Source organism: Colletotrichum jinshuiense, chromosome 7 (assembly GCF_051148585.1).
Source record: "Colletotrichum jinshuiense chromosome 7, complete sequence".
NCBI classification, from domain to species: domain Eukaryota; kingdom Fungi; phylum Ascomycota; class Sordariomycetes; order Glomerellales; family Glomerellaceae; genus Colletotrichum; species Colletotrichum jinshuiense.
The window spans coordinates 1121114-1147349 of record NC_139314.1 but is presented as its reverse complement, the minus strand read 5'-3'; the positions used below and the strand labels follow the sequence as shown (position 1 = coordinate 1147349).

The 26236-nt window shown below is 52.3% G+C and overlaps 11 protein-coding genes across 11 annotated transcripts; 6 read left to right on the top strand and 5 right to left on the bottom strand.

Moving 5' to 3' along the window:
• Positions 1-2097: 2097 nt before the first annotated feature.
• EsH8_VII_000275 (ATP-binding cassette subfamily G protein) lies at positions 2098-5571 on the top strand (the record flags this gene model as incomplete). Its single annotated transcript, XM_083270408.1, has 4 exons — positions 2098-2246; positions 2360-2472; positions 2538-2834; positions 2885-5571. The coding sequence occupies 4 exons, from the start codon at positions 2098-2100 to the stop codon at positions 5569-5571; spliced, it is 3246 nt and encodes a 1081-aa protein (XP_083127965.1).
• Positions 5572-6049: 478 nt separating this feature from the next.
• Positions 6050-6979, bottom strand: EsH8_VII_000274 (uncharacterized protein; the record flags this gene model as incomplete). Its single annotated transcript, XM_083270407.1, has 1 exon — positions 6050-6979. The coding sequence occupies one exon, from the start codon at positions 6977-6979 to the stop codon at positions 6050-6052; it is 930 nt and encodes a 309-aa protein (XP_083127964.1).
• A 546-nt stretch (positions 6980-7525) lies between these two features.
• EsH8_VII_000273 (protein NOG2) lies at positions 7526-9861 on the top strand (the record flags this gene model as incomplete). The annotated part of the gene is made up of 4 exons (XM_083270406.1): positions 7526-7623; positions 7700-8435; positions 8778-9054; positions 9113-9861. The coding sequence occupies 4 exons, from the start codon at positions 7526-7528 to the stop codon at positions 9859-9861; spliced, it is 1860 nt and encodes a 619-aa protein (XP_083127963.1).
• Positions 9862-11279: 1418 nt separating this feature from the next.
• On the top strand, positions 11280-12039 carry EsH8_VII_000272 (uncharacterized protein; the record flags this gene model as incomplete). Its single annotated transcript, XM_083270405.1, has 2 exons — positions 11280-11681; positions 11749-12039. The coding sequence occupies 2 exons, from the start codon at positions 11280-11282 to the stop codon at positions 12037-12039; spliced, it is 693 nt and encodes a 230-aa protein (XP_083127962.1).
• Positions 12040-13684: 1645 nt separating this feature from the next.
• EsH8_VII_000271 (uncharacterized protein) lies at positions 13685-14137 on the top strand (the record flags this gene model as incomplete). The annotated part of the gene is made up of 1 exon (XM_083270404.1): positions 13685-14137. The coding sequence occupies one exon, from the start codon at positions 13685-13687 to the stop codon at positions 14135-14137; it is 453 nt and encodes a 150-aa protein (XP_083127961.1).
• An 18-nt stretch (positions 14138-14155) lies between these two features.
• On the top strand, positions 14156-14389 carry EsH8_VII_000270 (uncharacterized protein; the record flags this gene model as incomplete). The annotated part of the gene is made up of 1 exon (XM_083270403.1): positions 14156-14389. The coding sequence occupies one exon, from the start codon at positions 14156-14158 to the stop codon at positions 14387-14389; it is 234 nt and encodes a 77-aa protein (XP_083127960.1).
• A 1313-nt stretch (positions 14390-15702) lies between these two features.
• Positions 15703-16852, bottom strand: EsH8_VII_000269 (uncharacterized protein; the record flags this gene model as incomplete). Its single annotated transcript, XM_083270402.1, has 2 exons — positions 15703-16612; positions 16665-16852. The coding sequence occupies 2 exons, from the start codon at positions 16850-16852 to the stop codon at positions 15703-15705; spliced, it is 1098 nt and encodes a 365-aa protein (XP_083127959.1).
• Positions 16853-18513: 1661 nt separating this feature from the next.
• On the bottom strand, positions 18514-19424 carry EsH8_VII_000268 (SDR family oxidoreductase; the record flags this gene model as incomplete). The annotated part of the gene is made up of 2 exons (XM_083270401.1): positions 18514-18960; positions 19020-19424. 2 exons carry the CDS (start codon positions 19422-19424, stop codon positions 18514-18516), a joined length of 852 nt encoding a protein of 283 aa, XP_083127958.1.
• Positions 19425-20029: 605 nt separating this feature from the next.
• Positions 20030-21930, bottom strand: EsH8_VII_000267 (glycosyl hydrolase; the record flags this gene model as incomplete). The annotated part of the gene is made up of 5 exons (XM_083270400.1): positions 20030-20317; positions 20364-20677; positions 20730-21372; positions 21423-21527; positions 21589-21930. The coding sequence occupies 5 exons, from the start codon at positions 21928-21930 to the stop codon at positions 20030-20032; spliced, it is 1692 nt and encodes a 563-aa protein (XP_083127957.1).
• Positions 21931-22561: 631 nt separating this feature from the next.
• EsH8_VII_000266 (GFA family protein) lies at positions 22562-23133 on the bottom strand (the record flags this gene model as incomplete). The annotated part of the gene is made up of 2 exons (XM_083270399.1): positions 22562-22849; positions 22966-23133. The coding sequence occupies 2 exons, from the start codon at positions 23131-23133 to the stop codon at positions 22562-22564; spliced, it is 456 nt and encodes a 151-aa protein (XP_083127956.1).
• Positions 23134-24131: 998 nt separating this feature from the next.
• EsH8_VII_000265 (uncharacterized protein) lies at positions 24132-25605 on the top strand (the record flags this gene model as incomplete). The annotated part of the gene is made up of 4 exons (XM_083270398.1): positions 24132-24246; positions 24302-24594; positions 24659-24777; positions 24840-25605. The coding sequence occupies 4 exons, from the start codon at positions 24132-24134 to the stop codon at positions 25603-25605; spliced, it is 1293 nt and encodes a 430-aa protein (XP_083127955.1).
• Between the last annotated feature and the right edge of the window lie 631 nt (positions 25606-26236).

Below are 26236 nucleotides of genomic sequence, written 5' to 3'. Positions count from 1 at the left end.
GCTTTTTGCGGATTGCGCTGGGTTGAATTGATACAATGCCAAGGCTAGATGGACTACGGGGATTGAGATCTCAAACAAGAGTCAATGGTAACGTTCACACACACATAGTCGCTTCGACCTCTTATGCTGGGTAATTGCGAATCGCGCATCAGCGCAAAATATGCACGGGCTGCAGGTCGGAGACAAACAGCGGCTTCCCGAGTCTAACGCATGTCAAAGACCCGTCAACCGGGCGCGCATAGGGACGGGCTGCACTAGAAGCACCAACCCGGAGGGGTCCAAGGGCACAGATGGGCGGAATGGTTGGGGAAAGGCTAAAGCTACTAATTACGACTTGGGATCTGAGCTGCGACTACAAGTTGTAGCGGTTGCCCAATCAGGTGAGATTTGATAAGAGGACAGAAACATTTCATGACGAGAGCAAAGTATGAATCGGTGAAAGCCAAAGAGATACAAGCGCGGAAGGGTGTCCTGCTTTATATTAATGGGCTCTAGATCAGGAAATTACAACAATGAGTGGTCTCCATTACCAGGAGCTTGCTGCGCGGCTGGGCGACTTGAAGGTCGTCGAGATAGGTAGTTGGGCATGGGCGTCCTGGTTGCAGGTTTGGTAGTCAGGCGAAGGAATGGGCGCATTTCATTGAGCATGCGTATTCGCAAGGTATTTAGCCGAAACGCTAAGCGGCATCGATGTCAGCGACAGGGCTGTTCCGTAGACGTAGAGAATCCAGGTGAGGCTGCTAGGTACTCTGGAACTTCACTGACGTGACTGGATATTGGAGTAAGACGTCTGCTGCTGGCTCTCGTCTCCACACTTCCCCAGCTCTCGGTTTCGCCCCTAGATCTAACGTAAAATGCCAGTATCAGTATCACTTATCATAAGCCAGAATAAAGACAATTGGTATGACACGAAGCCTCTTTCTATAAAGTAATCGTTATCAGCTTGCCCTGTCTGGGTGGGACTGATTTCGCAGCAGTAGGGAAATGGTCTTTAGCCATATTCATTTTCGTTCCTCAGCTTACCCCTTCCCCGGAAAGCTGGTTGTACCCGCCGTCTGTGCCATCACGAGTTCAAGCTTTGTGTCTTGTACCTCGGGCAGCGTTGGCCGCGGAGTGAATCGTGCCAGCCATTCATTCATTCATCCAGTCGGATGGAACTGCGCAATGATTCCATCTCTCTGAGTAAAGCTTATGCTCGACGTTGCGCTTAGGTCTGCAAATGCATTGCATCGCATCGTTTCAATATCGATGCCGTCGCCAGCAGGGCTGATGAGAGATGTGTCTTGGGAGCTGGTTTCAGGCGTCTTCCCTGCATTTGGAGATGGTGGACGGTTGGATGAGGTGAGAGTGAGAGTGAGAGCTCACACACACATGTACACACCACCTTGGGGGAAAGGTACGTACTGATTGGTCCTGGCCTAAGGGACAAATAAATGGAGGTTTATTCTTAGCGCCTGTATCTTCATCCTGTCCCGTTCTCACAGCAGTGGTTGCCTGAGCAAACCGGCTAGAACACCGACACGCCAAGGTCAGGCACCCGGACTCTGACACGAAGCCGACTTGCTTGCTGAGCAACCAAGGGGAGGTTCAGCCACTTCCCTCGTGCCTCCCCACGGGACGCTGGTGGCAGGTGCGTGTTTCCAACTGGCGCAGTGGGGCTTCATCCAGGTACGTATCCACTGTGACGCCACCGTTCTTCACAAAGAGAGGTACGTACTGTACGTATCCTCACTCCGGATACACAGGTCGCGCACTCACCTGGCCTATTCCACTCAGGCCGCGTTGCTGGGGGCGGGTTATTATCGGCCGGCTCCAGTCTTAGTCCCAGTCCCCATCCCCAGCGCAATCGGGCGGGTGCACCTCCATCGGTTCGGTGCCTTGGTTCAGCAGCACCTTCACTCTCCGGACCAAGAGCTTCTCCTCTCTGCTGTTGCTGCTGTTGCTGCTGCTGTCGTGTCCACCTCTGCCTTGTCCAACCCATGTTCTCTCTTCTCTGACCTGTCCCATTTCCTCTCTCCAACACCGACAACCTCGCGCAGTTCATCTTCGTCTGCTCGCATTGAACTCGGCGTCTCTTCTTCCACCAAACCGCCAGCCATGGCTCCTCCCACTTTGAGGAGCCTCCTCATCGGGGCTCTGGCATGTCTTCCCGCCATAGCTTCGGCTCAGCGCAACTATTCCACTGCCGACATGCTGCGTGCCCAGCTGACGCTGCTGGATGACCGCCCCTCTGATTGTCCGCCTTGGTGAGTGTCGACGTCTCGCCTCAATGCCACACTACATCTAGCCTCCGTCCGCCTGCAACGCTGTTGTTTGTGTGCGCCTTTGAACCTTCACGCTGACTTGCACCTTTGCGCAGCTTCAACTGTCTTCTTCCCGCCCACAAGTGTACCCAGTTCGCGGGTTGCAATGACTTCACCGGCAAATGCAACTGCCCAGAGGGCTTCGGCGGCGACGACTGCCTCGATCCACGTACGTGCCGCTCTTCCCCGCCACCATACCGCACACCCAAGGCGCATTACTGACACACCTGGTAGTCTGTGGATCTCTGTCCCGCGGTGACAACACCGATAGGCCTCGACGGAATAATGACTTCTGCGAATGCGACGACGGCTGGACCGGCATCAACTGCAACGTCTGTACGAGCAACAAAGCCTGCGATGCTCTCATGGAAACCAAGGAGGGCGGCGTATGCTATCAGAACGGCGAGGTCATCAATCACAACTACCAGATATGCGACGTGACCAACAAGAAGATCACCGATCTCCTGGGCGACAAGCGACCCCAAGTCACCTTCACCTGCAAAAAAGAGGAGGGCAACTGCGATTTCCAATGCAAGTCTGATTTGACGCCGCCTAGCCGTTACCATGCTAATATTTGTCAGTTTGGGTTGACGAACGCGAGTCTTTCTACTGCCATTTGAACGATTGCTCTTCAACCGCCGACATCAACGACAGCCAGAACGGTACTGACTATAAATGCAACAAGATTGAGTGCAACTGTATCTCCGATCGCATGCTCTGTGGCGAGAACGGCTCCGTCGATATCAGTGACTTCCTCATTGAGGAGATCAACGGTCCTGCCGAGTTCACATGTTTGCAGAAGAATGGTGGCATCAACAATTGTGCCTTCAGGGAGCCCGCCATGGATGACCTCATCCTGTCCTTGATCGGCGACAGCAGCATTCAGCTGACATGCCGCTCCGGAGAGTGTCTCTACCACACCGAAGTCCCCGGGTACGAGAGACCCGTCAAGAAGATAAACACCCCGCTCATCGCTAGTGTCATTGCCGCATGCTCCCTGTTTGTCGTTGCCGTAATCCTCCTCACCTGGTATCTTTCTCGGAGGCAATTCAAGTACGGTGCCATCGTGCTCGACGACTCCGACGACGAGAGCTTGAAGCTTATGGCTGACCACAAACCCGCTTCTCTTTACTTCGAGAATGTTGCCTATGAACTGAATGGAAAGCGAATTCTGAACAACATCCAGGGTATGGCCCACCCCGGAGAGGTCACTGCCATCATGGGCGCCTCGGGAGCTGGCAAGACCACGTTCCTCGACATCCTGGCGCGGAAGAACAAGCGAGGACAAGTCTCTGGTGACTTTTATGTCAACGGCGAAAAGGTTACCGACACGGACTACAAGAACGTCATTGGATTTGTTGACCAGGAAGACACGATGCTGCCTACCCTGACAGTTCACGAGACAATCTTGACCAGTGCCCTCCTCCGCCTGCCTCGTAACATGGGTCGCGCCGCCAAGGAGCAACGGGTTTTTGAGGTCGAGAAGCAACTGGGCATTTACCACATCCGTGACTCACTCATTGGTTCTGAGGAAGGCAAGGGCCGAGGCATTTCTGGTGGAGAGAAGCGCCGAGTTGGTATTGCCTGTGAGCTTGTCACTAGCCCCTCCATTTTGTTCTTGGACGAGCCCACCAGCGGTCTGGATGCCTACAACGCCTTCAACGTTATCGAATGTCTGGTTACATTAGCCAAGAACTACAAGCGTACTGTGGTCTTCACAATTCATCAGCCTCGATCCAACATCGTTGCGCTCTTCGACAGGTTGATCTTGCTGGCTCGAGGTGGCGCGGTTTACTCGGGTCCCTTTTCCCAGTGTCAGGGGTACTTCGACCACATTGGTTACTCGTGTCCTCCTGGTTTCAACATCGCCGACTACCTCGTCGATCTCACCATGCACGCGGGATCAAGGAGTTCCGAGGATGATGGCGCCTTGAACGCCGAGGTTGCTAGCCTGGGCCCGAGCAGCACCCATGCTGTCAAGTCAATTGCAAGTATCTCTGGCGCATCTGTTGGGGACGAAAGCGGCGTGGAGTCTTCATCTTCGCGACCCAAGAACAAGCGTCGGGATTCAGTCAAGGTTCGCCAAGAAAGAGAGCTCTTCACTCGCCGCAAAAACAATGTGGATACGGCGGCCTCATCCGATGCTGGCGGAGAAGACGTCGGTTCATACAAGCTGCAGAACCAGTCCGCTGGCTTCGTGCCCTCCATCAACGCCGAGGATCCTCACGATCTCCCCCCTTCCGCATATGATGGAACCGATCTGGATGTTCTGATCCGCTCCTTTGCGGAATCCGATATCGCAGGCTCCACGCATGATGAAATCCAGCAAGCCATCACTGCTGCCCAGGGCGTCAACGGACAAAATGGCAACGGATACAACCCTGAAGGGCCAAACATCAATATCAGCGCCATTGGCAAGGGTTACGCCCGCGTGGGATATACTCGACAGTTCGTCATTCTGTCTCAGCGAACCTGGAAGAATCTTTACAGGAACCCCATTCTCATGTTGACTCACTACGCCATTGCCATTCTCCTCGCGGTTCTGTCTGGCTACCTGTTTTACGGCTTGACCGACGATATCCCGGGATTCCAAAACCGTCTGGGTTTGTTCTTCTTCCTGTTGGCACTTTTCGGATTTAGCACCTTGACCAGCTTGAACGTCTTTGCTACCGAGAGGCTTTTGTTCGTTCGCGAGCGTGCCAATGGTTATTATGCGCCCATTACCTACTTTGCTGCCAAGATCTTGTTCGACATCATTCCACTCAGGATCATCCCGCCTCTGCTTATGGGTGCCATCATCTATCCAATGACGGGTTTGGTCCCCGATGCAAGCCACTTCTTCAAGTTCATCCTTGTTCTGGTCCTGTTCAACTTTGCTGCTGCCGCGATCTGTCTGTTCATCGGCATTGTCTGCAAGGATGGCGGAGTGGCAAACTTGATCGGCAGCTTGGTCATGTTGTTCAGCTTGCTCTTTGCTGGTCTTTTGCTCAATCACAACGCCATTCCCAAGGCTGCTCTTTGGCTACAGGCCCTTTCCATCTTCCACTATGGTTTTGAGTCACTCATCGTCAATGAAGTGCTCCAACTCACATTGGTCGACAAAAAGTATGGACTGGACATTACCGTCCCAGGAGCCGCGATTTTGAGCTCATTCGGATTCGAAAACGACTCTCTCTGGACAGACATTGGTTGCCTCGGCGCCTTTGGAGTTATTTTCATCATCCTAGCCTATGCCGCTATGCATTTCCTTCTTGTCGAGAAGAGATGATGAGCGAGCAAACGAGCCTAGCCGGTATTACAGGCGCTTTTGGTATATAACTGTACAAGTACGGAAGCATCAAGACCACCGGCCCGAGGGCTGTGACAGGTTCGGTCGTTTTCATAGATCCCAGACACACACACAAGCACGCACACACACATACATCAGTTTCTTTTTGAATGACAATCAATGATTTGTCAATGTGCATATGGGCTTGCTTCACGGCGTTGGAGGAATGTCATGTCATGATAGTTTGAGCTTTTATAATGCTACAAAGAATTGATAGTAGTACAAGTTGACTTGTGCGCTTCAGGTGACTCCGCACCCAGATTTGGTATGGTAATACGCAAAGGCGTGGCGACGCTGTCTGATCCAAGCCACCACAGCCTCCAGATGTGAGATGTTACAGGGCCAATACACTTTTTTGATACAATCCGCCGAATAAGCCGACTCCGCGTTGACCGGCGGGCCATTGTGACTAGCACCCTTACTCCATCTTGCCGCCCGTCAACTCCTCGGCAATCGTCTTCTGCCTCTTGACGGTCCTGTCCTGCTCGCTCTGCTGGAAGTCGATGGCCCGCTGCTGTTTCCTCAGCATCTCGTCCAGCATAGACTGCACCGTCGGCGGCTGTCCCCAAACATCCCAGGCGTTGTCAGAGTCATGAGCCATGGACTTGCCCTGGCGCTTCCAGAAGTCCTCGGAGAAAAGCTTGTCCAGCTCCTGGCCCAGCTCCTCCTCGGTCACGATGAACTTGGAGGCGTTGATGTACAACTCCATCAGCGCGTCCTGTCTCGCCTCGCTCTTTTGCTGGGCGAGCTGAGCTGTCCTGGCACGGCTCTCCTCTGCGCGGGCATAGCGTGCCGGGTCGGGCTGCACCGCGGTCGTCTTCGCCAGGGAGGAGAGGACGGAACTGCGGGTGAGGCGGTCGTCCCAGCGTTCAGGGGCCTCAGCTGCGCGCTGGTGTTCGCGGAGGCGGCGCTGCCTGACTGAGGTGTCGGCCTCGACACGCTCTTGCTTGCGCTTGTAGAGACCCTGGAGGGCCACGCCGAGGTTCTCGCGGCGGGAGTCTGCCATGCGGCGGCGGTGCTCGAGGCGGGAGCCGGGGGCGGCGGGCCTCTTGGAGGCTTCGCTGGTGGGCAGCGGCGCCGTCTCTTGAAGGTACTCGGGTTGGACCTTGCGGTCCTGCTCCTTGCGCGGGAAGACCTCCCGGGGCGCGGGAAGAGTGCCCTTGACGGGCGGTAGCTTGTCCTCGGACGATTGGGATTGGGGCGGTGTCGGGACTTGGATCCAGCCGGGGGATTCGGGGGGCACGTTGAGTTTCGCGGTCGTGGTTGAGAAGGGTCGTGTGAGGTTGATGCTTGGTCTAGCGGCGAGCGGAAGCCGCGTCAATCGGGCGCAGGAGCATCTTGATGACATTTTCGGCAGGACAGCGTATGCCACGGCAATGGCACCAGGTGTGAAAGGAGAGACGGCGGCGCTGGCGATGGAGTCGAGTCGTGGCTTAGGATGCAAACTGCTGGTGTTGGGATCATGGACCTGAGAAATTCTCGAGAGTGTCCAGGGTTTGATAAATGCACGCTCCGGTGTGGTTACAATAAGGGAGTGCACCTGGCCGGTTGGCAGCTCGAACTCCCTCTGACTGCCTCTGTCAGCTGCAGGGGACCGAAAATGGCAGACACTGGGGGTGATTTTGGAGCTGCACTTATGGAGACGATCCTCAAGGCGCTCATTGGTTCCTCGGCGCCACGGCGTGTCCTCGACCCGAGGGCCCCAAAAAATTCAGCGACTCCACTAAAAAAATCCCAAGGGACCCCACCACCGCAGAAAGAACTTCTTTACCTTGCGCAAGCTCCAACCTCCTTCTCTCAATCCCTTTTACAACCTCACCGACTCCAGCTTCTGCCCAGTCTCCCTTTCTTCCACATTCAAGTTTTCTCGACTGGGCGAGTTCGCGGTCACAAGATGGGAACCGGAAAGAAAGAGGCGAGCCGAAAGGTTCGCCAGGGCAAGACCGGCGATGGCATGGCCAACGTCAAGGTCAAGGGCGAAAATTTCTACCGGTATGTTGTACCTTCTTATCGACGTGGACACCTGTTCAGTCTGCGCAAACTGCTTGCTAACATGGAGACTTCGCAGCTCTGCCAAGCGTGTGAGGCAGCTGAATATGTACAAGGATGGCAAGCCCCAGCGCAACGCCGACGGCGAGATCACCAAGGCCGCCTCGTACCAGAGCCGAGATGTCCCTACTGCCCGGATCGAGCCGAACCGTAAATGGTTTGGTAACACGCGTGTCATCTCCCAGGAGAGCTTGACGGCGTTCCGCAGCGCCATGGCGGAGAAGGCCGCGGACCCTTACTCGGTCCTGCTCAAGAGCAACAAGCTGCCTTTGTCCTTGATCAAGGATGATACCGATGCCAACGGCATCAAGAAGCACCAGGCCAAGATGACGATTGAGACGTCTTCTTTCGGAGACACGTTCGGCCCCAAGTCGCAAAGAAAGCGCGTCAAGATTGGCGCGGGCACCATTGCAGACTTGGCCGGCGAGGTTGACAAGGACCTTGATACCTACAATGACCGTCTTGAGCAAGCCAAGCTGCTCAGCGGAAATTCGGGAGCGGATCAAGATGGCGAGGATGAGAGCCATGTCACCATGTCCATCGAACCCATCTTCAACAAGGGTCAGAGCAAGCGTATTTGGAACGAGTTGTACCGTGTGCTTGACTCCTCTGACGTCGTCATCCACGTCCTCGATGCCCGTGACCCTCTGGGAACGCGGTGCCGGAGTGTGGAGAAGTACCTCCGAGAGGAGGCGCCTCACAAGCACCTCATTTTCGTCTTGAACAAAACGGATTTGGTGCCTACCAGTGTTGCTGTAAGTCATTTTCTTTTTTCAAATTTCTTGCCTCCCTCCCCGAACTATACCCCAGTGTCTTTGTCAGGAAACCTTTCGCACTTTCGTTGCCCCCAATGAAAGGTTCTCCGTTAAACACTGGGAAAATCGAGGGCCGTCTCGCTGTTCTGGTCCTTGGACCAGGGCTGATGGGATCCGTTTTGGATTTCCCATCATGAGATGGAATTGCATCACTTTGAGTTGAAGTCTGCCAGCGCTCTTCCGAGCCTCTTCATGGCGGTATTTCTTAGTAGCGAAGCATACATACCTTCACACTATACTGTGTCTCATTGTTTGCTCTTTGCAGAAGCTAACTTGACACAGGCCCGTTGGGTAAAATATTTTTCCAAGGATAAGCCCACCCTGGCTATGCACTCCAGTCTGACGAATCCCTTCGGCAAGGGTAGTCTCATTGAGCTGCTTAGACAATACGCCAAGCTTCACAGCGATCGCAAGCAGATTTCTGTTGGTCTGATCGGCTACCCCAACGTTGGCAAAAGCAGTATTGTCAACACCCTGAGGCACAAGAAGGTCGCCACCGTTGCCCCAATTCCTGGTGAGACCAAGGTCTGGCAGTATATCACACTCACCAGAAAGATCTGTAAGTCAATTCGCGCCTGTTGCCACTCTGATGCATAAACTTACGCCTGCTCTTCTAGACATGATTGATTGCCCTGGTATTGTGCCGCCTTCGCAGACAGATACCCCCCAGGACTTGCTGCTCCGAGGTGTGGTTCGTGTTGAGAACGTCGACAACCCGGAGCAGTACATCCCTGCCGTCCTCGCCAAGGTCAAAACGCACCATATGGAGAGGACATACGAGCTCAAGGGCTGGAAGGACCACTTCGAGTTCCTTGAGATGATTGCCCGAAAGAGCGGTCGCCTGCTGAGAAAGGGAGAACCTGACCTGGACGGAGTTGCCAAGATGGTTCTGAACGACTTCATGCGTGGAAAGATCCCTTGGTTCACTCCTGCACCAGTAGAAGAGGGCGCCGAAACCAGTGAAGGCATTGAGGGCCGCAGTGGAAGGCTCGGCGAGATGCCTCAGAAGAGGAAGCGTGAGGAACTCGAGGCCATTGCCGAGAGCATGGCCGACACGTCGATGGGCCCCTCCACTGTTGCCGGTGATGATAGTGACGAGGAAGAAGAAGAAGAAGCGGATGAAGAGTTCGAGGGCTTCGAATCTGGCGATGATAAAGCCGAAGGCGACAAGTCCTTGGCTGAGGCATCTGAGGACGCCGGTGACGCCTCGGACGACATGATTCCGCTTGACGAGATCTCAGACGATGACTCTGAGAGCGACGACGGCGGTGATGGCGCGGCGTCGGAAACGAGTTACAACACCTCGGTTCGGGCCATTTCGGACCGCAGTAACAGCAACGCCTCCAAGAAGAGGAGAAAGACCTGAGACTTCAAGGTCAGAATCTGCCAGATGAATCCTTCCCGCTGCAATGCCGAAGTTTCGGCAGCCTTACCTGCACAGGTGGGAAACAAAAGGGCCATCAGGCCAGCTCAGTAAGGAACTGCTTCCGAAGTTGGGCGCCCAGAAAGTGACACGTCCCTACTCTTGGCACAAGAGATCACGGACCAGAGCAGCCGTTACAAGCCTGATCGTTTCCAGACGCTCGTGTTTGCAGTCGGTGCCCTAATGCGGATCTTCCAAACAGAACCGGAAACACCGGCTTCCCTGTCGCGCAGCTAGGCACGGGCTTTCAGCTGCAGGATGGCCTCCCCAACCATTACACACTCTCGGAGAGCTGAGCGTGGCGTTTTTACCGTATGATACCCATGATTTGTCATAGAAGACAAGACAAGTTGCTATCCGTGGAAAAGATTCTTTGCGTTACTGATAGAGATTTGCTACATTTTCGTCCACCCGCACTCCCAGCATACCAGAAAGAAACACAAACCATAGAGATGACTTGTATCATCAGCCAATTGCAATACACATGATTCGTTGATGAAAATCTGTTTCCTTCGCTCTCCTTCCGTCAGCCTTGACCTTGACCGTTCGTTTCACAGCTTCTCCGAACGTCGATGACCCTGGAAACATCGGTCGATGGTACAAAGGGAGCTGCAATTTTTTTTAACAATTTAAAGTTCTGCCACAAAGGTTCTTATTGTCACGACTAAGCTGGAGAGTTTATCGGCCTCCGTCTCAGCAACCTGAGTCCAGCCGGTTTCTGTCTTGGGAGAATTTCCGCTTTTTCGCTAGTGGTCTGTTTGAGTTGCTTCATCCAGTAGTTAGTCTTTATTAGAGACTTGTCTGAATGAGTCAGACTCTCAACCTCCAAGCCATCCCTAAACAAACCTTGAGGAAAGCCCTGATAAGTTTGGTCCAAGAATCTTCAGTCCGATGTTTTATCTTGCAGTTCCTGCTTTGCCTCTTTGCTGCCCGGATCCTTGTCCGTCTGGTGATTCGACCCATCGTCGAACCCCTCATTCTTTCCCTTACTCGAGTGTTCTGCTCCCCAGCTGGCTAGTCAGTCGAGGATACTTTCCCCAATGTGTTCGCCAGTGTTTGAACCCCTCCTCAGATATCGGCAACGTCAGTCGAGCTTTGAGGGGTCTCGAAAGCATAAAAAGATGGACTTCCTTCGCTGGGTTCCCTAGCGTTAGTACCTTGGTTCCTAAGCACTATCCGAACATTACAGCATTTACTTCGCACAGATCCAAACATTACAAGATCTATCTTGATCACCTTACCCAAAATACTCTTCAGAACCAGGGTCGTCGGATTCTCCTGACTTCTTCTTGACGAACGACGGTTGTGGTTACTACCTTTTCTAGAACGCCCCCTACCAAAGGCCACTGACCAAAGAGAAAATGCGTCTTTCTTTGATTACGGCATTGTCCCTGGCCACGAGCTCTCTTGCTCTGACCATAGTGCCTAGAGATGGCAACAATGCAATGGATGCAGAACACAATAAACCTGGCGGCGGCGGCGAGGGTGGTGCACAGTGTAAACGCGACGAAGGTGGTCAAGGAGGTGGTCAAGGAGGTGGTGCAGAAGGAGGTGGTGGCAAGCCAGGTGAAGGGGGTAAAGGGGGCAAAGGGGGCAGCGGTATGAAAGAATGCAACTCATTCCGTCTCCGAACTAAAGGCTCCGTCTCTGGTTGGGTTGGGCAACTGGAGAGCGGACAGCTGAGAATCGGCCTCCAGCCAGTGATCCTACGAATGGAACGCGGCGAGGTCGTCGATGATAGACGGCGCGGAATGTGGTGGACAGTAAGTTGTCTCTCCCTGTTGGCCTTCTCATTGGGAAAGATTCGATATACTGACCATGTTGCTCTAGCCCCCCACTGAGACGCTTCAGTGCGATCCAGGACAGAAGCCGGATTCCGGCTGGGAGGTCGGCTGTGACGGCCGCCTCAGATTCCAAAATCAGACGCGCTTCTATCAGTGCGAGGCAGACAACCAGACGTACAACCTCTACAAGAAAAATGACCAGGGGGTTAACTGCGGTGAGATTACGCTTTTCATGACCGGGTGTGGCCACGGTGAGGGGCAAACGCCTCCTGCCTCTCAAAATGGAACTAGCACCCCTCAGAACGGGACTGGGTCGCCGCCACCTGGGCAGAGATGAGGTTGTGAGCCTCACAACTCAGAACAGCGTTCCTCGTCCAACACTACGCTTCGTCGGTTGGAGACGCAGGGACAGGCCCGTTGGCAATGACAAGGTCTTGTGTCTAAACGCACTGGCTGTACAGTTTCATTGGAGCTGATGACTGGTTGTCCAGCTGGTTGGATGCGAGGGGTCAAGTCGTACTTAATGACTGAATAAAAGTCCTTAGTTGATTCTCAAGCTTTAATATACACCCGGTACATTCTTCAAAACGCTAATGTTTGCTGCGATTCTTCTTGATGCCATGGACCTCGTAGCGTATTAAAAGCCTTCATCCACCGCCAATCCCCTTCTTTCCTAATCCGTTCAGTAAGGCAAGGCAGTCTATTGTTTGATTAAAACCATGCAAACAACTCACAAATTTTTGACGATTATGTTAGCACCGCTGTCACTTTCTGTGCTTTGATTCATGCTCTCTGTTCATAAACGGCTGTTTATAAACAAGTTTCTCATATGTTGGCCACAGAAACAAAGATCTGTTCATTGTCGTTGAACCAACATTACTACTGAACCGCACCTAACATCTTTGTCAGAACTGAGATCCATTCATTGGGTCACAGACTATCCTCAGAACTGGGTTGGTTGAACGTATACTTCTCTGAATGCCCAATAACCCCAATGACCGACCGGCATGGTAAACCGTCACTGGCCCTCACCCTTCTACACACCTCCTTCACTGCAAGCTACAATTGCGAACGGATCTCACCTTCCACGAAGATCGATTAACTCTACTTATTTGAATTCTAGGGAAAAAATCAGTCGTTAGGCTTCACCAGCACAGAACCCCCCATAAGCCTTCACTATCCTCTGTTATCCGATTCGAGATACTGCCTTCATCTGCCTCGTGGTCGCCGCGGATAAAGCTACCAAGGCAGCCGAATACCATATAATGAAGTGAAGGGAGGATGTCTGCGTCCGACTCACAATATCAGACCCCCAAGCCGAAGAGCAATTTCAGCAGCGAGCAAACCAAATACGCGACCGCCTAGATATTCCCATCCATCGCGTCCATAATTTTATCCAGAGCCGTGCCGACAAGATTCGCAAAAAAATGGCACTTCCCACAGCGACAAGACAATCCCTTGCAATTGATGAGAATAATGGGACTTTTGGCTGTGCTCCAGCTCCGCACATGACTCCCTCTGGTACTGCTCTCACGAGCAAGGGGTCAAACGGTGTATCTACGACCCCTATAGATTCGACTACTTCCCCTCGCCAACCTTGGTCTCGTAAGTTCGTCCTAAAAGTATCGGTGAAGGAAACGGGTCTCATGTTGACATCCTCCAGCGGACGTGACGCATTTCAGTCCAAGCGGTCGTCCGGTGCAGAACCCAATGGTGGCAGCGCTTTCATCCGGCCATCAGCACCGCGTGCGAGCGCAACTTCGTAAGAACACCTCTGAATACGCTAGTTCTCTCACATATTCAGTATATATTGCTGACTTTTTCTCGCTATAGATACTGATCGCCACAAAAGGGCCAGTATTGTTAAGCTCCGAACCCCCAAAAGGCAGAACCACACGAGCAGCCCCTGTGCCCCCTCCTTCCCCCAAAGGGCCGAGTTTTCGCCCTTAGGGGAATCACCGAGATCTGTTTCAATCATCAGCATGAATCCGAGCCCAGAACGACACAAATCTGAAGATCCCGTTTCCAGTAGCCCCATTCGGAATGTTTTCCTGGAAGACCCTTTTGTTGCTTCCAACGATGCGCTACAGAGGCAGCAGCAGATGGCAGCCATGATACAAGGTATTGATATAGCGGCTGCGGAAATTTCCCAGAAAATTGCCAACGCGCGCTCTCTCACGCACTACGGATATCGCGGAACTTTCGACATTGGCAGATTCGTTTGCCTGATAGACCCATACACCGGCGAGCCCATCCCAGTTGCTGAGATGAAGCCCGATGCCGAAGGAAACATGGTCTTTTACGACTGCTATCTAAACAAAGACGTCCGAGACATTTTGCCTTCTTGCACAGGGACAGCTGAGTGGGGCAAGAAGGGTGAGTTCAAGGGTTTCAAGGAAACCGGGGCTGCTGCGTGGGTTTTTGGTCCTGGATAGAATCCGGCGATGCCCGTGATGCCAGAGGAAGAGTGCGGGGCCATGAAGTCTGGTGCCAAGGATGCGTTTATGGGAGCCAGGCTATCGAATAGCAAATGCGATGACGTTCTTGGGGATGAGCTCGAAGGACAGAAAAGGGCTCAGACAGGACCGACTCCTTACTGGATCAAGGAGGCGAACAAGATTCTGGGTATCAGAGGTAACGATGAGGAGGATGAATTGTACGAATACCATGATGGAGTTAATGTTTGATTATTCAGGGGTAAGGGGTTTGGATGAAGCCTCGCTTATCTTGGCCATTAGCTTGGTCTCGACTGCTTTGAGCTCAGGCAAGACCTTCCGCGTTAGAGAATGAATGGATACGCTGAAGGTCATCAACCATATATTTGTGACCAGCGTGGCAGTATTATCTAGCCCATCTGTTGCCCGGGTACGACAATCTTCCAGCAACGGTGATTTGAATCTTATGATGATCGAATACGCATGATTTGCTTTGAAAGTCATCATCATCGTTGTCGTCATCACCATCATCATCACCATCAACATCGAAACTGTATGCTCCATCCTGTGATACCTCGAGCTCAAGCATTCTCTTCCCACGTCGCCGTATGGTGCCTTTCGTTCAACGGCTCTGCTGAAAGAGACAGAACCTCGATGTTGACGTCTTCTGCTACATCTGTAATATCGCTCTCGAGAAGTGGCAGGTTCCCACGGTTGTGCAGGGGGACGTATGATTTCACTCTATTGGCAGCGAACCACGGCCACGACGGCCCCTGATACAACGAAGCCGTGGTTTTCTGTCCGAGTGCGCTACGTGCAGGAGCAAATCATCACAGATGGTCTCTGACCACAAACCGGCGGCGTATTTATCACCGGTCAACCTGTCATAATGCTCTGCAAAACCCGACATTTCTAAAGCACGGTCCGTATTAAAAGTTAGCTTACGATTGGTGCAAACGTTGAAAAAAGCTCCCTGTGGGGATGGGTTTATTAGACATAGATACTGTGCCTCAATTTATTCGGTTCCGCCAACTTCCTCCACCCGCCAGCCGGACCGTCAATCACATAAAGTCAATAGAGCTTGTCGAGCCCTGCGACAGATAGCATGTGCTCCTGACAGCTCCACCTGGTTTGCTTGGAGCCAAGTTAGATTATCCTCAACGACAACAAGCGCTATTGAAATGTCTAGCAAACAGCTTGATGACAAGTCATAAATTGGCTCGGGAACCGAGCGAGTAAGGAGGCCAGCGGTTTGCGACTGGAGACGAGTTGTCTGAACCTCATCAAACATGCGGGGTTCCAGGTGTGGAAGCGGCAAATCGGCAGATACGGACAGTCCCAATATTGAAGGTCCAATAGGAAGTCTGGCTGGTCCCTCGCTGACATGCAGTAATCGTTGGGTGCTTGCAAAGCCTATGGGATCTCGAAGCTCTCCTGCTACTTGAAAGCCGTTGCCGGAACATGCAATAGGAGATGGATGTTGAAATTCTGTCAACTTATCCTCTGCAAGTTTGCCTGAGTATTAAAATTTCCTAGTGGTGTATGAACTGCTACTATATTATGGATCATCCAAGAAATCTTGATGCAGTCGCCATTCGTTGTTTCTTCAAAAGACCCTCGACTTGCGACGTGATGTCTACCAGAGGAAAACTGGTCCTGTTGCCAGCCGTTGAGCCTGAAACAGGAGGGTCCGTAAAAAATTCCTCAACCATGTAGATATTGTCACCAATCTGCACCGAGGCAGTGACGGTGCCCCCATGTGCTGCCTGTGAGTCGTTTGGCACGGTGCCAAGGTGCTCGGCCGATTTCCACGAGCCGTCCTTGGAGCGCAGCACCGTTATGCCCTTGGAATTTTCAGCGATGAGTAGCACCTTGCCTTTGTACTTTGGTGGGAGATATATGGCATCAGACGTGGCCAGGGTTGTGTTCGGCGATCTGGGTACGATTAAAGGAGTGCCCTCGTCGGTTCTCATGTCGAACCGGTAGATCTGGCGATCCTCATTATTGTTGGACAGTAGGACGTTTCCAGTTGCCGCGAGACCAGAAAATCCCAGCCTTGTCTTTACAATATGTTCAGGTAAATACCAAGGAACAACATCGGAGCCTTCGCGGTCTACTTTCAAGACAGTACCAGGGAACGACCCGACAATGTACGTGTTTCCGCGAGAGTCGTGTTCAATGTCCTGAAAACCGGCGTACTCGCCATTGGATACAGTAGTGATGTTCTTGTTCCAGAGAATCTGTTTCTTAATGGCGTCATACTTAATGATGAAGTTATCGCCTGACACGTCTTGGCCGCCGGTATTGAAGGGAGCAGCAGCATCAACAACGATTGAAACGAGTTTTGTGTAAGGATCGACTTGCACGCCCCCTATATGCAAGCTAGGGTTATGGGTAATCCCATCGAATGAGATAATGTCGACTACTTCGTCCTTGTAAGGGTCGTATACAGCAACACTTGCGTTGAACAATGACCTGGTCTAGGCTTCAGCATTTTGAGCCTTGAAAGAATTCGAAGAACACATACCCGAAGTAAACAATGCAGTTGTTGCCGTCCCAATCTGCATTTTCAGGATATAGTTGATATTGTTGGATTGTGAAGCTGCCCTTGTTGAACGGTGGACAAGCTATGGCTGGCTTGGGAGCGCCGTCGACATGGCCGACCACAGCGAGTACAACGGCCAGAGGGCCTGCTATGACAGCTCTAAATCCCATCTCGGCCTATGTGCAACTCCGCGAGGATTATCAACAAATAACCATGCAAAGTAGGGCCAAATAAGTAAAGACGAGGGCAGTAGGCAACCCGCAGCTAAAGACAGACGCGGGCCGCTGCTAATTAAGTACATTCCATAGTCGCGATGGACCTCGTAGTTGAAATGAGCGGATTTGGTCTTCGGATGCATACAGCTAGACGCTTCTAATGAGAAGGCCGTTGCTACTTCCCTCTATATGTGACTGTTTTAACCCATTACTCTGGGTTGATTCTAAGGGTGAGGTGGTACCCGGGAGCTGGTTCCGAGACGTTGTTCCGAGTGGAAGGGGACACCCGGAATGGTGTAAAAGTTTTCAGCAGTCCCTGGAGAATAAGATCGGTAGTTGACAAGCCATGTCCAAGCGTTTTGAGTGACAGGTTGCAGATGGCGACGTCGACAGATTCAGAGTTCATGTGTCATTGGACGGATTCGTGCCATTTTGGCAAGATAACTGAAGTGCTGGCCAATTCCCCTGGAGATGAGTGTCTCGTTCCATTCATCACCGGGTCGTTTAAGGGCCTAGCATTGAGATGTAGGAGGGTTTGAGGATATGCCCTTTGGAAGGGGTCTGCAACTTCACGCTCATCGACGCGGGCGCCCGATACACCTCGCAAGATCATACACCAGCGTAAGAAGGTTCACGGCAGGGCCAACCCTCGGCGATGTTCAAGCTTGATGGTGGGATCCGGGGCGGTAGATTAGCCAATGGCAGTGCAGCCGGCAAAGCATCGCAGCGTGAAAACAGGGATGAGATGGCTATAGGCGGTGTCATCGGACGCTTTGTGCAGTATACTGTGGTAGCTTGGTCGAGAATGACTTGCATGTTTGCCGGGTTGGACTGGACAGGGAGACGTCGTGTTGATATCGAGATCGAGGTTCGTGAGGTTCAGAGTTTCGGTATTTGCTCTTCTCGCGGAATCACACCTCCTCTGCACCTGCCTCGTTTCGTTGCAACACCCAGGACCGGCCCACTTGACGCTTCGCTAAGGACCTAGCTATGCTCGAATGGATGTCGCTAGGCGCAAATGAGCAGAGGAGAGGGGCACAGGTGGCGGCGGGCGCTATCGGCGGTCGCTTAGCTGCCGGGCCGTGGGGCCGTCTACCTACTTGCATCTCACTCCACGCGGCGTATGTAGCCGGTTAAATGATATCAAGGGCCCTGCATTTTCCCCTCTCATTCACTCTTGCCACCTCTGTAGATGAAGTCGATTTGGCTAACCCTTGAACCAATCAACATGGATTTTGCATCACTTTGGACCATTTAAGTTTCCTTGTGCTCCGTCCGGTTGGTTGACGGCAGCGTCGTGCCGAGCGAGACTCAGCACCAATGACCAATCACCGCCGTTGTTCAACATCCTCCAGCATCATCCTCGAAGCGTCTAGAGCTGTAATCTATCAAGAAGCGAGTGGATAGGCTACCGAGTTCGGCCCTCATTCCCTGCTGCGATCCTCGCACATCCAAGGCAGGCCTCTCCAGCCGGGTCAAAGAAATAGACCTGAACTCTGTCGCACGGTCACCTGCTCCGGAAAGCTTACATTTCGCAGCTCAAGTGCCCCGCACTCACGTCATAGACAGGCATGCAAGCAATAGGTTGCTATTTGGTTAGCATTGTAGTGGTACGCCTAATGCTCCTTGATGCTGCTCCTCAACATGTCTTTCTCAATAATTGCATCTTTCCAAGATACTAGCTCCTTCACATCCCAGTTTACCCACACAAAACGCCCATTAAGAAACGCTGCCTCGTCGGAAGCACTCCAGACGACAAAGTCTGCTGCAAGTTTCGCATCTGTAAGCTGCCGCTTCAACCCAGACTTCTCTAGCATGGCAGACTGCACCGCACCGGGATGGACCGAGATTAACCGTGTCTCGGAAGCGGGAACGTCGTCAGTCACGGCCTCCGTCAGCCGCAACATCGCTGCCTTGCTTGCGCCATATCCACTCAGACCCGGAAGATGCATGTTGTACGCAGCCTTGGTGTTGATATTGATAATGACGCCAGGCTGATCGGCACCACGGCCCCTGCGATGTCGAAGATAAGTCTGTGTCATCAGTGCTGTGCCGAAGACGTTCTAGTGAGATTAGCAAGGGTAACGTGTTTATAGCCTAGTGCAAATGAACAGTCACCTACTGTCGTGAAGCCCTGCCACCAGTCTTTCAAGTCCGCATCGACGAAACTCGTCGGCTCGGACAGGTAGCCAGCATTGTTGATAAGGACGTCCGGCGACTGTTCCAGGGCTGCGAATATGGCAGCGACTTGGTCGGGGGAGGATACGCTGGCAACTTTGTAGGACACATGCAGCTGTGGGAAGCTGGCGCGGAGTGCCGCCGAGGTCTCCTTGAGAGTAGCCTCGGTGCGGCCTGCTAGGATGAGCCTGGCGATGTTGGCTTCGGCGAAGGAGCGGGCTATGGTTGTGCCTATACCGGATCCCCCTCCGGTCAGCAAGACGGTCTTTCCAGCAAACTGTTCACGTAGAAGAGATGGAGAGACGTCTGGATACGTCTCAAAGTGTTCTGATAAGATGAATGATGCCATGATGATGTGAGTTTGATGAGTTTTTCTGAGCTTCTTCTCGTATAAGATGTATATTTACGCAGGGAGAGGGGCCAATTCGTTTGATGAGAAGAATACGATGCTTTCTGTGTCATGTGGTATGCTTTAGACCAAGAGAATACGCATCTCAAATGGACTTCAAACAAGTCCATGGCTGACAAAGCGGGTGCTACCTAGCATACATCATCGTCCGATCAACACATTCAAGCATACTTACTGCGCTGGATAATTCGAAAGTCGGTTGGGACATTGGGTAGCAAGTAGAGAATTGCAGGAGTAGAATCACTAGTTAAGGTTCAATTGCCGTCGCCGGACTTCCTGGGGTATGCTCTAATAAGTCAAAGGTATCATTCTTACTCTAGAACGGAAAGGGACGTATGCCGTGTTCAGGAGGTCCGGATGGGACGTCCGTGTAAGTTTGCTCCCCGGTCTATTGATGAAAGGTCATTGGCAAAATCAGTCTATGATGGGATGATTTCGGGGTTCGGAATGCAGGGTTCCCAACCTTATCTCGTTGAATTTGGATAGAGATTGGTCAAATCGTTCCCCTCCACGTTAAAAACTAAACTTTCTATACTTAAACCTGCTTATTTCTGTATCTCAAGGATTTCAATATCCGTGAAGTCGGAAGGATCAAGGACTGGCTCACTCCGGCCAAATGCATATATGCCGAACATGACGCCGCAAAAGGCTCCACCAACAGGAGGAAAAACAGTCAAAGCCTCGGACGTAAAGGAAATGCTTGTTTGTACCTCACCAACGGAGAGATTGATCTCGTACTCGGTTGGCTTGGCTGTAATGATCATCTGGATGGGCCGCTCTAGATCCAGAGCGGATGCTGAAGAAGCCCCGGGTTCTGATAGAGGGTGCGCAACCTTGTGTTGTTAGCGATGAGTCTAGCTGCTCCTCCGAGACTCGTACCTTGAACTCGCTGATCTTGCCCGTAGGCTCTCGTGTGATAATAGTCGGAACAGTAGATGTGGCATTCTCTTGTTGAACTGCGGTGATGCCGATAGTAGCGTAAGAATATTGACTCCAATAGACAACAACGCCAGACTCGTAACCGGCCCTGCTGGGCTTGAAAAGCATTTTCGCACGGAAAATTTCATTGTAGGAAGATTGTTTTCTCAGCAGCATTGCCGGCGACTCCGGACTGTTGAGGTCGAAACAGTTACCGTAGAGTCTGAGGTAGCCTGGACGCTCAGTCAAGCTGTGACATGCCTTGATCGGCGTGTCTGAGATTTGTTAGCCACCATCTGTCCGAGCTAGTCATAACGGCCAACCTACTCTTGTGATACCAGCCAATTTCAAGGGAAGACTTGGATAAATCAGCCTTCCACTTTACCCCTTTGGCGTCTGCAACCGCTAACTTCTGGATAGGCTCTCTGCCGGTGGTTTCCAGCGTTATGTTACGGCCTTGGTTAAAGATGGGCCAATCATTCTCCCAGTCGACTCGAACCAGAAAGGTCTCTCTACCCATCTGAGGCTCGATATACTTATCCCCAGACTTGACAGGACGAACACCGAGCATCACAGCCCACCATCTTCCGCCATCATCCTCGAAGACATCGCAGTGGCCGGTCCTCTGAACCTCCTCGTCAGGACCGTTGTACCATAAAGCTTTACCCTGTCCTTCCCACGGACCATAGGGTCCCGTTTCACTTCTGAAAACCCATTCCTGATGACCTGCTTCCGTGCCACCCTCGGCGGTGAACAGGTAGTAGTAATTTTCCTTGCGAATAATGTGCGACCCTTCGGCAATGCCATGGGGGGATTCACGAATAACTTGAGGTGGGGTCAAAGTTCTTCCCGTAGCGATGTCAATCTCCGATATGTGGATAGCGAAGTCCTTCAACTTGAGTCCGGGTGTACGCTTTCCCATGCGCACTGTCGTAGAGAGGTAAACTTTACCGTCATCGTCCCAAAATAGCTTGGGTCTTCCATCAGCAAGGTGAATACTTGGCTCAGGAGGGTGCTCACGTCTTGGTCAAATCCAGGGTTGTCAAAGTAAACAGGGTCAGACCAGGCGTTTTCATCCCAGATATTGTCAGTCCAGACGTAGAATCCTCTTGGAAAGATGCGTTCCTAGAGTTTCCAATATGAGTTTCCTTCTCTCGGGTCGTTTACATGACAAGGGGGCTCTTACATCATTCGTGGGTCGATACCTCTGGAAAAGACCGTTTGCGAGATACCATCGCTTTTCGTCGGCCCGGTAACGAAGTGTGCTCGCCCAACTACCGGCTCCCGGTTCAACAGTGCGCAGTTCGATTTGACTTCGACGTGTAAGTGCATGGCCGATGAGCTTCCAATTGATGAGGTCCGTCGACGTGTAGATGGCACAACCTGGGAAGAATTCAAAGGTCGAAGTTGACAAAAAATAAGTCGTTGGACTTGACTCAGTGGCCGGAACAACACAGACTGTTGGGTCTGGGTTAAAGCCTGGGATGATCGGGTTGACGAAAACGGCTCCGCTCTCGTGAGATGTCATTGTGGCGACCCAGTTGAGACGAATAGGGGTGGACAATGTGAATGATCGTGCCAAGGGCTAAAGAGAATCGAAGAACAGAAAAGATTGGCTCACGAAGCCTTTTCTTTGGGAACCATCATTCATTGATAGTTTGAGCCCTCATCCGACCGCTCGTTGGGTGTATACCGGCGCTTGACTTCGGCACAAGTTTCTCCAGCAATCACAGGCCGCTGCTGGCGCGGAGGAAGCGTTCTCCACTTTATGAATGATACAGCCGCCGCCCGTGAAGGCCGAGGGTACCGGAGACGAGACCACGCCGGGATGATTTAAATGTTCCTTGGAGAGCACACTGTCATGACTAGCCATTATAGAATCCTTTGGCCTTTGAAGGGCGGGGGATTTCTGCCGAAGCGGGATGGTGGTGTCGCCAGTGGAAATACGGAACGGGGCGGGCCGGCAAGCAATCCCCCAAATTACCCCTTCAAGGGCCAGCTCCCCGCATCTGTCCATCCACCACCCCGCGAAGGTTTAGCAATGCCAACCAAACATATTCAAGGCAGCTTAATCACACATTGCCATAACCCAAAAAAAAACACCAAGATGAACCAAAGCTGCTTCCAGCCATATAACAAAAAGCCATTCCGGTCATCAATCACATCATGTACATCTGGTGAGTACCCTCGTTCGTGTACCATTTAGCCTTTCGCTTGCAGTATACTTCCAGCTGCGGCGTCCACAACTTGCCTTCAACCCCCTCGACACCCTGCGCGTTGTCCATGGTGCCTGAGGTAACTGCGACTTGACCCGGGTTTTTCTCGCTGGCCACAAAGAGCGATGAGCCACAGACGCTGCAGAAGGAACGGGCAAGGGACCCGCCTGACTCTGCTGTGGCGGCTCTGTAAATTTGCATTTTCTTTTGGGGATCGAGCACAGTAAGATTCTATTCAATAAATCCGGTTAGCCTGTGGGTGCTATTAGGTCGATAGGGGAAATGGTAGCCTAGGGAATAATGGGACTAGGCGATGGGATCTCTTGGGATAGGAGACATGGACGTACCTTTTTGTCGACTAGGCTGTTCGCTCCAAACGAAGAACCCGTAAACTTTCGGCAGCTGTCGCAGTGGCATAGCACCGTCATCGCGTATCCGCCAGCGAGTGTGTACTTGACTGCTCCGCAGAGACAGCTTCCATTGATGAGGGGAGCAGCCCCGCCCTGGTCAGACATTGCGACAGTAAGACAATGTAGTCAAATACTCGAGTGTGAGCGGGATCAAATATGGCGGCCTTCGTTGTCTATTAATGAAACGCCATCTTATACCATTAGCTAGGTTAAACAGGGCAGGCAGACTGGTCGGTTTTCGAGAATCTCCTCGAACCAGCTCGAATCGGCAATAATTGGGCAACGGCGATGCATCAATCCGTTATAGCGGGATCGCTTGCACGTTTACTAGGATAGCTAGTATCCAGGCCCCAGCCAATCGAGCCCTTACTTGTCCTTGCTCAGCTGTGGCTGAATCGATTGCGTGTTAGTGGACAAAGGAGCGATTCATTCTCCCTTTGGGCTTTTGTTTAAGAGAAGCCATCCAAATGTGACGTCTTATCTCTCACCATGTCGAAGAGCATCCTGATACATCATGGCCGAGTCGTCCAAGCCTCCCCCCAAGCGGCGGATGAGAGTCCAGAAGTCGTGCACCGAATGTCAAAGAAGGAAGCAGAAAGTGAGTGGCCGACATCATCCAACACAACCCATATGCAAATCGACAGGATCCCGATCATCTGTTGTTGTCGGTGAATGCAAGCTAAGGGGTGTCGCAGTGCATAATCCGGCAGCCGGACGCCCCATGTGTCAACTGCTCAAGGCGCTTCCCGCCTGTGGAATGTACCATCGCCCAGGTCGGGTCAAGTTACACGAAGCCAGCCTACGAAGATCAGGTACTTACTTTTCAGTTGTCCTCGCCTTCCGAAGGATCGGGGAAGCAACCTGAGGTTCCGCTATCAGGCCAACCTTGGACTCCTTTACCAGCAGTCTCTTCTCCGGATTCCCCAAGGACGCTTGCTTTGAGAACTCGCTGCAAAGAAGAGATTAGAGCAGACACTATTTGTGACAATCATGTGAAATCTGAAAGGCATTTCAGCCATGGTCACGGAAATGAGGTCAAGGCCCTAACGAAGGTGAAGGTGGAGGAGAGCGCCAACCTCTTTCTCGACGGGACAGGCGATCCAATGGCTTTCTTCTACAACAGTCCAGCAATCATCGGCGGTATTCTCGCAGAGGTGACAACTTTGTATGGAATGCCGCTCCCCGAAGGTCCCAGAACAGCAGAGCTGCTGCACTTCTGTAAGTGAGATATCTTACATCATCTTACGAAACCAAGTTTGACAGATCAACACAGATATTCAGGTGGTTGCGCCTAACATGGTTTCAATCGACGGGCAGAGTCAGCCTCCCGTGTTTCTCGCAGAGGTCTTGCCGTGGATGCTTCAATCCCCTCTGTTTCCGAACATCGGAATCCTCATGTCCTCGACAACTCAGTCTCTCGAACGCGGCGTGGAAATCGTCAGGAACCCGGAGTCACTTGCCATTAAGTCCCGGGTGCTGTCCATTATTGCTGATTTCATGCAACAACCGTTTGATTCCATCGCGATTGAAATGGTTCGCTGCATCGTCAATCTAGTAATTATGGAGGTACGTTGATTACTACAAGAATGTAAGGCTACCAGCTTCATATCTATACTGACGTCCTTCTCAGTGGTTTTGGGGTGTAGATGAAAGCATGTTTGCTCATATGAGGGGCATCAAACGCATGATCAAACTCCGAAAGGGCATGCGGGGCCTGGGGGACATTGTGGGTGAGTCTATTATGACCCTGTAAGTAACAAAAAAAGATACTCACCAACTGACAGCAAACTTACCTGTGAATGAATGAATAGAACCGACTATGAGATTGCTTGTGCCTTCGAGACGGATCTCTACTGGCTAGAAGACGACCCAATACTAGATGAGGAAATGCCCGAGCCAAAGACCTGGCCTGATTGTTACGACAGCCCATTGGTGGCGTCGGCGACAAGATTCGAAAGCATCACAGAGAAGCTCGGGCTCTGCGCTTCAGCGGGGAAGATTCTAGACGATGTGAGATTCCTCACAACGTCCGTCACCTCGGCGGCAGCCTCTCCAGACAGCAAATCCAAGATTCGGAGCACTGCGTCGTGGCTATACGGCAACTTGCAAAATCGGCCGGCCTTCAAACCTACAGCCGCCACCTCGGAAAGAGAGTGGATTCTCGAAACCATTAGAATCGCAGCTCTCATCTACAGCTGGTCCATCAAGTCGGTGCGGCAGATATCACGTTTCGATGACACTGAGATTCTTGAGGGCGCATACTTAGCCCTTACGAGAGTAAGCATGACGACGTGGAAGAAGATACCGGGAATTTTCCTTTGGGTCATGTTAGTGGCAGCACCGAACGCTGCACCAGATGCCAAGGGGAGGTTCGTGAGGCGAAAAATGGCTGTCACCGGGCTGTCGATCGGGTTTGAGGATTTCGTTCTCGGGATATCGTATCTGAAAGCCTTCTGGGGCGTCCAACAATGGATCGCCAAGGAGGGCGACATGGGGGTGCAGAGGCTCGAGGACAAGTGGTCTTCAGGGCTTGGCCGGGAGACTAGACCAGGTCACAAGAACCACAAACCCTCGTAGCTTGCGCATTGCGAGCTCGGGGAAGGGATCCTGCGTGTCACAGCCGCATCACATCTGACCTTTTTTCTGTTGGGTTGGTGGCGCAGACGAAGATGCACTCGTCGGCTTGGAGAAGAGATGAGTCCCTCGGATTGCCCTTTTGGGTATGCCGGTGGATAGCTGCACTCCGCATTCTCTCCCCCAGACTCCCTTCTCTCCACCTCTCTGTTGGTCTGGACTCTGGACAAGGATGCCAGGGTGGGGATAGTCTGGACGTCTCAGACGCAACAGGGACCTTTTTCTTTTCAAGGGCTGACTTTGTGCATCTCTGGCTCTCTCCTGCTGCTGCCGCTGCTGCTGCTGCATTCTCCAATAATGCTCGGCCGACATGGAAATTAGACTGGAATAGAAATGACCAATACCCTTGAGCAGCCTAGACAATGCCAGCGAATCACATTTCCCTTTCGTGTCATCGGTCAACCAACCGATCCCGCACCGGTCAAGTCCGCCGCGGGGTCCAAGGGACGCTCCAGAGCGTCGTAGGCGCCTCCAACTGCTCCCCTGGGAGTTTTGGAAGCAGTCGGGAACCCGGAGGCGGGGGGCCAACTTGCATCTGATATCTGATAACCACCGCATGACCTGTCTCGGACAT